The sequence below is a fragment of the Manacus candei genome, unplaced genomic scaffold (assembly GCF_025592945.1).
Source record: "Manacus candei isolate 608988 ecotype Guabito, Panama unplaced genomic scaffold, ASM2559294v1 h1tg000046l, whole genome shotgun sequence".
Taxonomy (NCBI): Eukaryota; Metazoa; Chordata; class Aves; order Passeriformes; family Pipridae; genus Manacus; species Manacus candei.
In genome coordinates this window covers 8,116,126-8,129,485 of record NW_026138094.1, presented here as the reverse complement: position 1 = coordinate 8,129,485, position 13,360 = coordinate 8,116,126, and the positions used below count along the sequence as shown (strand labels likewise).

Genomic DNA, 13,360 nt, shown 5'->3' with positions numbered 1-13,360 from the left:
TCTTGTTTTGATTTCCTGGAGGTGCTGGAGCCCAGCTCAACCACACAACCAGGTATTTTGGAGGCTTTATGGTGGGTTTTGTACAAGCTGAAGAAACAGTCTGAAGTGCAGAACTAAATAGGAAGCTGTTATAATACCGCTAAATTAGAGAGAAAATAACCACCTTATTCCTTCCTATATTTACATAGAGGATAACTTCTAATGCCTTCCCTTCTCACATCTCCTCCCAAGCCCTCTGTTGTGGGAATGTACTAATTTCCATCTCTTCCTCCACAAATTCCAAAGTAGGTGCTTTTCATTTGAACTTTTCAGTCCTAGTGTAATTTATTTCAGTACTTCACTCAGCCTGCTCACGTGCACACCAGACTGTGGCACTCCTATTCCCAAATGCCCTGGCAACTCAAGACAGTCACAGCTGTAGATTTTTCATGCCTTTTTTCCCCCCCTTTCACCCTCCAGTTTCCTTTTCTAATGCCTTTCTCATTCCCTGGGGAGGTGGTAATCAGTGTAGCACAGCACCAAAGCTGGTTCCCAGCATCTGGGGGAGTGACCAGCTCTTCTTGTGATGGTGACTTCAGGGGATGAAATGTGCTAACACAATGCAAATCACCCTTATGAAACAGCCAAATGTCTTGGGATTCCATCCTAAAAATACTACACAAATATGGCTTTGGTACATTTCTTTCATTTCCTCCAGTCAGAGACCAGATCATCTGAAAATATATCCGTTTTCAAGCTGTCCTGTGTTATGACACAGCTGGAGTTGGTTAAAATCTAGAGGGCAGTATCTGGCTTAAGCTGATGGGTCTTTGTGTGGCTTTGATTTATTATCCTAGAACAGCCCGTCCCCTCTTCCATCCTGTAGATAGCTTTGTTTTGTTTTAATGAAAAAACCAGAACAAGGCTGAAATAGCTTTGCTTTATTGCTCTCCATGTGTAAAGCAAAGTAGAGGTCTAGGCATGAAGATTCCCAGATTTTCACCAAATTGAAGTGGTTTCCCCCCATTTATTGCTCTGCAGTCAGGGATGGGTGGTGGGTCACTTCAGGGAAGCCTTTGGAGAAATTTTTACTTCCTGAGGTGTGCAGGATGCAAGGAGACAGACAGTGAAGGTGATGTTTGTCTTTTTCTAAGCCAAATTTATATTTTCACATTTTAACCAGGAAGTTAAAAAAATACATTTAAATCCTTGATGGTTTTGGTGGCATAAGGAAAGCAAACTATGGTACTGGTTCAGGAGTCCTGGTGTTACAGGCTGAACCACTTCAGAGGGGAGGAAGGAGGGAAAAAAAAGCTAATTATCTTGGTATTCAATTTTTCTTTTTAAGTGTAAACTCCTTGTGGCTTTCTGCTTTACACAGCACAAGTGCATCTCACAGACAGGAAAGAGTGTTGGGATCTTTTGTGGAAGAGCCTTCCCATCAGTATCTGAATTACACTGTAGCTGCATCATTCTAAGTCTTGTACTAAAGGTTTCTAATTTGGAGCTGTTTTTTCTCTGCAAGAGGATGGCAGTCAGAATCACAGGATGAAGGAAAGGCACGGGGCCAATCTTTTTTGTAAATATGTAAACTGGGGTAAACAAGAGTTAAAAGGTGATTTAACTTCCCCCTTAGTTACTCTAAACTGACATTGCAGAAAGAGCCACAGAGAGGGAGATTTTAATGGAAACCATAATAATAAACTTTGCTGTAAAGTGGAGGAAGCAGGTCTATTTAGACCGTGGCTCTGGTTCAAGTCGGAGATTACTTTCTAATTCCTGAATCTGTGCCCCCGGTGAAATGTCTGCTGGATGCTGGTTCCCTCTCCCACAGCAGCTCCGGATGGACTGAAACAAGCCCCGGCTGCCTCAGGAGACGTGAGTGGGTATGTGACTGGTTGTACCTCAGCCTTATGGGGCAAGGAAGAGAAAATATCTGATTTTAAGCCATCCTGGCACCTGTCTCAAAGTCCTCTGAGGTCAGCTGGGGTCCCTGCATCAGACCTTCATAATAAGCAGCCGTTGTTTCCAGACAAAGCAAAAAAATCTGATTTTCTTTGGCTTTGAGGATTTGTTGTGTTTTTTCAAAGGAAAAAGAGAACCTCAAAGGACATTTCTTTGTTTTCCCCTGAAGACTGTACTCTTGGCTGCAGACCACCTCTCTTGTGCTCAAACCCTGAAGTGCATTTTTTCCCTTTCCCCCTGCCTGCCCTTTCTGCCGACAGAGGAGACTGGCTGCGTGTTGCCCTCTGCTATCCCAGGGAAGCCGTTTTCCAGGTGGTGGGAGACATCTACCAGCGACGGGCAGGGACGGTGCACAGTGTCCAGCACTACCTTGCTGCTCCTTCCATCGCTCTCAACAGAACTCGTGAGCGGCTCTTCTACTTTGACAGAGGATCAGGGTGAGCCCTGCTGTGCCCCTGGGTGGGCAGCAAGCCCTTGGGGTCTTTCTCTTACCAGCCCCAGCACCTCCTTTCTTCTTTCTCGTAGTTAAGATTCAGGTCTGCCCGTCTTGCATGCTCTCTTCACTGATTTCAGGTCAAAATGGATTTCCAGGCTGGAGTACCTGGGGCAGGTCTATGTCTGCATCCAAGTAGTGATTTGCATTCCTGCTCAGAGAATGGCTGATTTCTTGGCTGGACTGAGCACCTTGTGCATCCCTGCTACTTAGATCACTCCAGGTGTGGGCACAGTGTAAATATTTGTTTGAACTCAATGTACCCCAAAGGGCCATGAAAAAGAACCCTTTTGCAACTGCTGTGGCTCCAACACTGAGACAGTTTGGGAAGTTTCAACTTCTGCATATTCCCATGAAGAGAGATTTCTAAAATAATCACATTCTAAAAATCAGATTTTGTGAAAAAAGGAGAGCACCACAGCACATCTCTTATTTGGAAGGCGTGAAGATGGTTCTATAAATCTTGCACTATCTTTGAAAGGCTTTAGGACACCTTTGGTTAAAAAAACATATTACGAAACTGTGTTTCTCAGTCAGCTAAAATAGGGAGAAAAAAAGTGTTTTGTGGTTTAACCACGAGTCCCATGATGCTTCACCTGACTAAGTAGCTACTTCAGGAATCAGTCCACAAATGCCAGATTTGAAAATAAGACAGGATATATTTATTCATTCAACCATAACACATGAGCAATCGAATCCCGGAACGCCTTCCTTGCTAACCAGGCTCCTTGCTGATGGCCAGGTCTCTCTCATCACAGGAATTGTGAAACATCAATTTGCTAATTAATCCTCCTTAATAAAAAAAAAAAAAAAAAAGCTGCCCAAAGTCTGTAAACAGGTTGTTTACTACTGAATAGCGGGGAAAATGGTCACACGTGTGGATCTGGGGGGGAAAGGCCATGAGCTGCCAGAAGCCATCTGGACCTGGCACATGCAGATTGATGGGTCTAACCTAACTAAATTCTGGCAGTATCAGCGTTTTGGTTCCCCGTTTAGTTCAGCAGTGATTTTTTTAGCCTGTCAGAGCACAGAAGTTACGGGATTGGCATTTTTCTTTTCCTGTTGTTGTTTTTTTGACTTTATTTCATAACGAGTGGGATGTTTCCCCTTCTTTTTTTAACCCCACATCCTTGGAAAGGAACCAAGCTTATTCATTCTTTCTTCCAGACAAAAAGAAACAAATATTTAGTTTTAAAAGAAAGAGAATGAAAATTCCATGCAAAGCTCATGTATCTTTTTGATCCTGAAGCTGAACTGAGCTGTTTATGTAATTTCTTCAGCTTGAATTGTAGCATGGAGAGGATTGAAAACATACTTGGAACAGCCAGAATTAAAAATGAACTCCAAAGGCCAGAAGGCCTGGCTGCCTTGGAGATTCTGTCATGCATGCCTAGAGCTGAGCTCTGCCATGAAGTGAGCTGAAGGGCCAATGCTCATAATTCCAAACAAACCTGTCTCCTTCTGCACAACAGCCTAAGCACAGCTGCTGTTCCTTCTCTGGTGGGATGCCACCACACCCAGGAGCAGCAGGAGCACTTGGGGCTGGAGGGGGGTCTGTCCCACATGCTGCTTGTGTGGCGAAGGCTTGGGCATGGGGGCTGCAAGTGCTGCAGGTCTTGTTACACCAGGATGAGAGGGCAGCTCGACCTACATCCTTGCAGGACCCACTTGACAATGGATGTGCAGATCCTGTCTCTGCTCAGCTTGTCCCCTAAGCCCACAGGGGGTGTCTGATGCCTCTGTTTGCTCCCATTTGTAGGTACCTGTTTGTTCGCCTGCAAGCCCATGAAGCTCGGGAAGGACACAGTTACTGCTCTCAGCGAGGCTGCGAACGTATCAAAATCACGGCGCACATGAGCCCGGGGGACTCCTGGAGCTGTGACCCCAACCCCTTCCCTGAGAGGCCAGTGGCTGCCCAGCACCCCGTGTCCCAGCGCCCAGCTGGGCTGTGCAGGGCATGTGGAGCCCCACAGGTACCACCACGATGCATGAAACAGCCTCTGAGGTCGTGCAATGTATGTGAACCCACGCGTGGTCAATTTGTTCTGACAGTGTACAAGGAGAAGCCGTAGGGAATTCCCACATGTGAATCTGCCCAGCATCACGTAACCTGTGTAAAGGGGAGGGTTTTGCTCTGAATTGCTGCAGCTTTCTGTACTGTGCTTCAAAGATTGCCTCAGAGAAAGTGCCCAACTGGAAGCATGTGGATGCACATTCATGGCACCTTTTTTCCCCTTTCTTTCTTTTAAACTTAAACAAAAGGACCCTTGGGAGGGCTTATTTTGAAGTAGCTTTGAATTCAGAAGTACAACACTGCCGCTGTATTTCAAACTGGGAATAACTGAAAAATTAGATCCAGCTTTTCTCTTTGTTTAGTGTAGATTCATCCCACTCCAAATCCTGTAGAACTGTTTCAGACTCCTACAGACCTGCACTTGAGTTTATATTCAAGCAAAATATATGAAATCCATACTCAACTTTTAAACTTACTTAGTGGCAGAGTCACCATCAGAGGTCTCTTCCAACCAGCCTTCCCACGATCCTTTGACAAATGCTGTCTTAATAATGAGCACTTAATTGTGAATCAGGATCACAATTTGAACAAAGGACTCTAAGTTTTGCAATCATGTATATACAAGCATGGATACCTGCTGTCATTCTGCTGATGAAAACCAGTTAGCAAGCCAACTTTTAAGGTTCTATCTCTGGTGTAATTGCAGGTTGCCATCACCAGCACACCCTCAGTCGAGTATATAAGGATCCAGATCCAATCTCTCAGCAGGGTGGACACACAGAACCACTTGACATCTGCGTTCATTAAGGTATGTCGTGTTTTACTGCATTTGAAGTAGTGGTTAAACAGAGAAAACTTTATCTCCAAGGAAAGCTACTGCAGAATCTTGCTGAGCTTTGGCAGAAGGAAATGGGAAGTTCCCCTGGAAGAGGCAAGTGCATTGTTCTCCCTTACAATTAACTCCATTAAAGTCACTGGGAGTTCCTATTCTATTCAGATGAGGATTTGAGCTTTTATGGGGAAAAAAAGGCCTTTTATCACCTCAGAAGAAGAATTAACACCACCATTCTAATGTAGAGGAAGGGGAGGAAAAACCAGAAGTCATTGTTTACAAAGGATGTGGGGGAAAAAACAAGTTTGTTTTCCTGATTTTTTCTGCTGGCATTGCACTAAAAGATAAAAATAACTATATTTCACTACTGAAGCAGTTTGGAGCTCTCAGGTTGTCCCTGCATGTGCCTTATATGTCTGTCTAGACAGTGAAGGGTGATTGGAATCATTCTTGCAAGAACACTGTCCAGGCTTACATAACTGTGTGCTACTGAATTATAATTAATGCTAACAAATGCCAAGCAAAGCTGGTACAGCATCCTTTAGAAGTCTGAGCAGCCAAGGTTTCTTGCTAGTGCACTGGCTGCACCATCAAAATTTATTCAAAACCATTAGCAAGCAGGTGTTACTGGAGGCAGCATCCTCACCCATGGTGAAGCACAGACACCTCTGTGTGTGCAGCACTCGTGGGACAGGTGTAGTATCCTCAAAGCTTCTTTGCCTTTTCTTAGACTTTAATGCAAAGTGCTGTTTTCCTAAGGAAGTTTTATTTCTAACACGTGTACTCCTAGCTGCAGTAAAGGCTGGGCTAGGCAAGTCATAAAGATTACTGTCTAAAGGATGATTCTCACCCTAAATCTTAAAAGGTTTCAGAGAATTTGGAAATAAAGAAGTACATGCTTTGTTTTTGTTTAGCTGAATGAAGTGCAAAGGTCAGAATTGTTTTAAATTTCTGATCCAAGCTTCCCCATGGGCTGAGTTAGCCAGATGTGGTGTGCCCCACCCCAGTCCTGTAGGGCCATGGGGGTCCATGTGCTGCCTCCTCTGGGGGTCTGTAGCATGTGGATGTGGGACAGGACACACATCAGGACTGTTTCTTTGGCAGAGGCTCACACTTGGGTCTGTTTGCAGTGGTGGTTGCTCTCTGCTGCGTGTGCACCCAGACTTTGTCACACTTCCCACGCTTAGGAGCGTGAGACAGCCAGGACAGGCAAAAGATTTAGTCTGTCTTTGCTCCTCTTCGCTCCCCTCTGGCCACCCATGGCCTGGAGATTCATGTTTCCCTTACCCTTGACCCCCTATTGCATTCAACATCTCCTGACATCTTGCAGAAGCCACTTTTTGACACTTGGCTCCCTCATTCAGTCTGGCCCTATATTCCCTGAAGACATTCATGTCTCAGATTGATGGGATTCATCTGAGCTCCCTGATACCTGTGGGCTTTGGAATTCTGTGTGGATTGCAGCCTTGTGTATCCTGGGTTCAACCTGACCTTGGTACACTGTTGCTCTCCTTGGTGGAGGTTGAGTTCTCTCAGGATTAGCTGTCCCTCAGGATGTGGGGGGATGCACCAGTGCCAGGCACCTCAGAGAGTTTTTGGCTTTCTAAAAGTAAATACTGTGGCACATCTTGGGAAGTGTAACATGGGGAAGGAGCTCTTGCTGTAGGAAAGAAGAAGAGTAGGAGCCATTTCTGCTACAACTTCTTTGAGGCATTGATACAGCCCTACCAAGAAGGAATAGTTTGGTTTTGATATTTAAATTTTCAGAGAAAACAATAAAGTGCATGTGTTACTTCTATTCCCCCATCTGCTGTCTCAGCACCTCTCCCTTGCTCCGTGGTCAAATCCACTTTGCCAAGTGACAGTAATTTCCCCCACATGAAAGGAAGTTGTATTAAGGCTGAACTAAGCATTTACTCTCAGGATTCTTGGCTTCCCAAATGTATCTTCCTAATCCACAGAAGATGCTGATGACCTCATTTCTCATGTTTTTGTACCCATTTTAGAACTAAGGGTTTTTCTTCCTCCTACCACTGACCAACTATCTCACTTCATCTGTACTAATGATACATTTAAAATTATATGTATTTTTAAAATGTAGATATTTTCCTTGCTTACAATTCCCTTATGGAGGAGCAGGATCATAATCTGAGGCTCCCCAACCTGCCTCCATAAAACTACCTCTGTTTTTTTATTACAGGTAAATGGCACAGTGTTCCTCTTCAATAGCAGTGGGATATTCTTCCTGGTGCTGGATGCATGTTCAGGAGCAGTTGTGAGTAGGTGGCATTTTGACACAGTTGCCAGTGAAAACGCTGCCCATGCAATAGCTGATTATGTTCAAACATCCATAAAAGAGAGGTAAGTAAACTGCTGAGAGCCCATTTCATGTAGCAACCTGTGGCTGACAGATAAAGAAAGGAAAACGACCTACTTTCATAACCAAATCTCTGCTCTGAAGAAATCTGGCACAGATTAAACATGTACAAATTCCAAATATCAGCCAGACAATAAGAGAAGCAGCATCTCTCTCCCAGGATTGTACAGATTAGAGCAGTCAGGAACAGGTTTTCTGGAAAACTGGCAATTTCTTCTAAATAATCCATTCATTTTCTATTATGGAGTAGATAAGGCCCTTGCAATGACACTTGCAATCCTGCACACCCATCCCAGTGCCCAGCCATTTCCTGGCAGCCAATGATTCAGTTTTCCATTTCGGAAACAAGTTGATTTCTATTTACTCTTACTGATTGTTTTTGCCTCTTGTGGCAGATGAAAATCATAGGTGTGCCAGATTTTCCAGTGGGACTTTTCTTGGGTAAGCCAATGACTAGACCTGCCTGCCTGCTGGCTCTCCTACCTTGTGTGTGTCTGGCAATGGTCTGGATCCCCTCTGTTTGTGTCTGTCCCACATTCCTTTTGGTTTTATGTGTTGCCACATAAACACGGAACAACAGAGATTGGTAGATAAATTCTTGGCTGCTGGTAGAAGCAGGTCAAATAACCAGAAAACAGACTTTCAGTCCAAGACATTTCTGAGCAGTTTATGACCAACAATTTAAACACCACTGAGTTGTTACATCTGTATTTATGCACATGAGTATGTATATGTATCAGATGTGCATGAAGGGACATATATCCATGTGATGTCTGTACATTTGGTTTGTTTTTCTGGTAGGATGAGTATTTTGCAAGCCTAGGCATTCAGCTAAATGCAACCAGTTGTGCCTGTAATTCACTGCAGGTACAACTCACCGGGGGCTGAAAGCACATCTCTGAGGACCAAAGCAGGCTGAAGCCTGACTGAAAATCAGAGCTAGGATGTAGATAGTTTGAGTCTCACAGCAACTGAGTATCCCTCTCCCATAAGGGATGGACACACTCAGAGTCATTTGTTCTTGTTTTGATTCCACGTGAAGAACAGGTTTAATTTAGGAACATTTAAATGGAGGCTTAAACTTGTAAAAGCTTACATGTGATTGAAAGGGATTTAAACATGTTCCTAAAGTACATGTTCTTACGTACTTTTCTGAATTGGAGCTTAAAGGTCTTGAAGATTCGTAATGAAGCAGTATTTTGCAATCATGCAGTAATTACTGTCTTTCTTTTCAGATCACTTGTTCTTGTGTGCTCTAGAAGTATCACAGACGTGGTGGGCAGCTCTGAAATGTCTGTTTTTACCAGGTTAGGTTCATCAAAGCCTATTGTCTTCCATAAGGGAGGTAAATATATTTATTCCATTATGTTTCTTCTGCATTTTATTGCTTTTCACGTTTGTTTTGCTCTTAATTGGGTTGGGAAACACACCAGTAATTCTGGTGTTTCCCAATCAAAAATGTATATACATCTACATAGTGCTTATCAGTATATTTCCTGCCACAATATGCCAGTGTAACCTAGTAAAAACCTCTTGGCTTAGGGATAGTGAGAAGTAGGATAGTTATTTCAGGGATTTCACCCTACTTCACCCATCAGAAGTTGCATGCTGCAAATTTTTCATCCTAAAGAGAGGATTTTTGTTTTCCTAACAAAAAAAACCAACCAACCAACAAACAAACAAAAAAAAGAGAATCTTTTGATAAAAACTCCATCTCTAAAATTCTACAGCTTTGTGAGGAAAAAAAAATCATAACCTGAAAAGTTGATGAAAAAGAAAACAGCTTGCAGTGAAATAGGAGCTATTTATTTTTTGGATAGAAGGAAGGTGAAATCAACAGTTTGGGAAAGTCCTTATTACAATTTTACCTTGGATTGCTGCAAGAAATCCATTAGCATTGGTCCAGGAAATTCATGCTGGCTTTCCTCCTGGAAAAGCGGGGGCTATTGAGTCCAGGTTTGGACGAATAATGTGAGTGATAAGGGAACAAGAAAACAGCCATCCAGCTTGATTCAGGTTTCAGGACTTCACACAGAGATCAGATGGAAAATTAGCTGTAATTCCAGCTTCTTTTTTTTTTCTCTGGAGTTTGAGGATGTTTTTCCCTATTGCTTTACTGAAATTTCTATCAATTTCTGGTCAAAACTTCAAAGCTTGACTGTTCCAGGGGAGGACAGCACAGTCTTTACAAGAAAGGCAGTGATTTCACTTCGGTGCCTGTTTTGATTCCAAAGAAGCTGTTTCTTGTTTCATCCTTTGAAAAGCAAAAGTTTGAGGGTTTTTTTTGGTCCTGTCCTGAAACTTCATTGTTTCATTCTTTCATCAAAGCCCTGAATACTTTCGAAAAGAATTTTTTTATTAAAAAGGGATCTTTTTTTCTTCATTTTGCCAAACTTGGCCCCTTGAACCACCTGTGCCACTCACTTGGCCGTTTTGGGAGCTTGGTTCAGCCTCCAGTCCTGACTGCTCCTGGGGCACAAAAAGCAGCAGGCAGGGCCAGCACCCTCCCAGGGACATGCTGGTTGGTGGCCACGTTCTTGCCCTGCCACCTCGGTGGGATGCTGGCAGTGGGACTAAGCTGCTGCTGGCTGTTCACAAGCCACCCCTGTTTTGCTTTTCCTAAGGGCAAGGGTGTTCACCCATGTGTCTGCCCTGATTTCCAGTCTGGGTAATTATGTTCTGCTCCATGAGCTTCCTCCTGCTGGTTCAGGTATGTGCACTATTTGACTTCACAGCTCCAGGACTGCTCCTCACTGGGGGGGTGGGCTGCGTTTCAGGGCAGGCTGGAGCATTTCTCCCAAGTGCACATTGCTTCTGCCAGGGATAATGCAAAAAACCCCTCTTGACCCCAGCGGGATCAGGATTTAGGGTCTTGTTTCCTGGTTTTGCAAAACCTTATTTAAATTAGAAGTGTTTACGGGAATAGTCTTGATCCAACCAGCTGCAAATAGCCTTGGGAGTCTTTGCAAGGAAAAGCATAATATAAACACAAGACATTATTATTAAAATGGAAGAATACATAATGCCTTTGTACTTTGGGACAGCAGAGGACCAGAGCAGAGTCGACATGGGGGATAGTTTAGGCGTAACAGGAAGAAATGATGTAAACTAATAAAAGAAGGATTCAAAGTGTCTAACCATTTTCAGGTAGTCAAATATGAAAAAAAGTAACAGTGTTACTTAAAAATAAACAGTAAAACAATATTCCTGATAACTGACATCTGGGTGCCCAGCTTAGCCTGTTGAAATATCTGCAGATTTGTGATGCAGCGAGGTAACGGCTTCAGCGAGGCTCATTTCCGCTTTCATCACCCTTTCTCTCTCCTAAATGTTCCGTTGTATTAATCCAAGGAAAAAAAAGAAGGACTAAAACCTTTCCATGATGTGTGGAGGGAGTCCATGCTGTGCTGCTGCTAAATGAACTGACACACCCAGAAGGTCACTCTCTCTGTGTCTGTTTTTCAGGGAGTTTTGCCATGCTTGGTTATAAAGGACAAGCCAAACCCTCCTGGATTAAAGTCCTTAATCATGCTGGTTATCAGAAAGCTGCTTCTCTACAGCATTACATTCCTTTGAAGCTGAAAGAATATCAATGTCCAGCTAATGCTGATAAGTCACTAAGGTTTGCTTTTTCTCAGATTCCCTCAGAACACATCCCTGCAAAGGCTGTGGCACCCCGGGGTTAGCACTGCTGGGGAGCACCAGCCAGGCAGAGCCCACCACCCTCACCAAAACCTGCTCCTGTCCTTACAAAGTTGTACCAAACCAATGGTGTTCACCTGTATATTTTATAACTAATAAATATATTCTCATCCTCTGTGGTAGAGCTTTATTTTAAAATCAGTGCATCTCAGGGCAGAACAGGAGCAGCCTGTGGGGGAAGAAGTGTTTCTGTATATGTGATTTGGTATCAAAAGGTGAGTTTTAAAGGCAAGAGCCTGCTTTCTGGTAACACTGGGACTGGAAATGGAATTTGGTGTGGAAATTTTAGCAATATCCAGGGAAACAGATGAACTTCAGCAGAAGTAGGGAATTTCTCCCTTCAGTCCTGTTTTCACTCCATTAATGTCTGCTTTTAAAAAAACCAAAGTGTCCATCTGCCATGGCACCTTATGTGAACTCAATATCTGCTTGGTCAGTGTACAGTGATCTTACAACAGTGTCTTCTAACTGAACTGAATGCATAGGGTGCAACAAGGAGTTATAAACGTGTTTCTGTCTGAAGCTAATGACTAGTGAAATGATTGTCCAACTGATGTAAACATTTAATTAGAGACCTATGAAATACGTGCTGCTTAGGATAAAGTCTTGCGTTCCTTTCAGGCAATGCTCATATTGACTTTCTGCTCCCATTCAGGACTGAAACACCACCAGCAGTAGTGGCTAATTCTCTTTGCTTTTTTATGTGCTGCTGGTTGAAGTCAAGACAAAACCAGAGCTTTGTATGCAAAGTGAGAAACAACTGATGATCTCACGGACTACAGTTAAGCACACAGTTACCCCAAAATGGTGACAGACTCACTTTGGTTTAAACATGACGTTACTTGGTGACAGCAGTGAAGGGGCAGGTGATTTCAGACTATCCCTGTCTTCTTCTCAAGACTTACTCAAACAGGTAGGTGTAACAGCTTTGTAATTAATGTCCCGTTGTTTCTTTGGAATCCTCAGAAACGGCCAAACAAGTTGCTACAGGGAAAGGTTAGTGTTTTGTTGGCCAGACTTTTGCTCCCTGGTGAGTTGGTTGCTTTGGCATCCACACACTGGCCAGCTGATATTGTGCTCTGAGTGGGGACTGACTGCCTTGGCTGGGATGCTTGACTCCAGCAGACACAAACCACCCGTGGTCCTTGGATGTGGGGTGAGAGGACATCTGAAAGGTTTATGGGCAGAGAAGGAGATCGTGGCTCCATCCCTACACCAGGTAAGAGAGGTGCAACTCGGGTTTGGCCAGGGGAGAGGTCATGGCTTGCTAGAAAGTGTGAAGAAATCATTGATACTACTCAGTAAAGGTAAGATAAAGTATGATACACAGGACATCACGGGGATGAGGATTGGTAAAACAGCCTGAGCATCTGGAACTGACCCTCTAAGGAGCTCCCTGAAGTCCTTTTGAGCTCCTATTGGTACCTAATTGTTATGATTTCTGAGGCTGTACAGGGGAAGAAAAGCAAGATGTTTTTGGCTCGTGAGCATAAGCCCAGCATTGGAACAAGTACTTACAGAGCAAGCATTTAGCTTCTTGGAGATTTATTTGATAATCTGTGACATGTCCAGACCCTGGATCCCAATAAAACTTTGCAGAGTTCTAACCCCAGGCTGAGACTAAACAATTGGCAAAGGAAGAGCCTGGTGAAGGAAGGAGAGGAATGTGCCTAAACCTCTGAAAAATTTCTATTCCTCCTCCCGCTGCAGAAGGAGAGCAAATGGCAAATGTCCTGGAGAGGAAGGCGTGGAGTCGTGGTGAGCCAGATGCAAACAGTGAAGTACCACAAAAGCAAAAAGAAAAATATTTACATCCTGATGCAGTTATTTGGGTAGTTAAAAGCAGCAGTTTGAAGAGGATTCAGGATGCTGTGATCCTCTTCAGCCACTGCACACACTTTTCTTACCTGGGAGGGAAAAAAGCCTTGAAACCAGGGACACTCTGCAGAGGGTACAATTCCTCCAGGGACCCTTGGGCCATGACATTCAAGACGATGT

At 43.7% G+C, this 13,360-nt stretch overlaps 2 protein-coding genes across 11 annotated transcripts in view; both read left to right on the top strand.

Moving 5' to 3' along the window:
* The window catches only part of LOC127475290 (cell surface hyaluronidase-like), a 47,169-nt gene extending 35,674 nt beyond the window's left edge, over positions 1-11,495 (top strand). For 2 of the 8 annotated variants that reach the window (XM_051796937.1, XM_051796935.1), the window contains exons 16-21: positions 2,205-2,381; positions 4,197-4,410; positions 5,158-5,259; positions 7,484-7,644; positions 8,896-9,005; positions 11,126-11,493. In XM_051796937.1, coding sequence (XP_051652897.1) covers positions 2,205-2,381; positions 4,197-4,410; positions 5,158-5,259; positions 7,484-7,644; positions 8,896-9,005; positions 11,126-11,346 — 985 coding nt within the window. In that variant the 3' untranslated portion in view covers positions 11,347-11,493. Of the gene's footprint in view, positions 1-2,204; positions 2,382-2,517; positions 2,661-4,196; positions 4,411-5,157; positions 5,260-7,483; positions 7,645-8,895; positions 9,006-11,125 lie in introns of those variants that run through there. The other 6 variants (XM_051796936.1, XR_007906165.1, XM_051796938.1 and 3 more) reach the window with 6 other exon arrangements.
* CEMIP (cell migration inducing hyaluronidase 1) overlaps positions 1-13,360 on the top strand; it is a 113,057-nt gene that overhangs the window by 39,018 nt on the left and 60,679 nt on the right. The window lies entirely within an intron of this gene.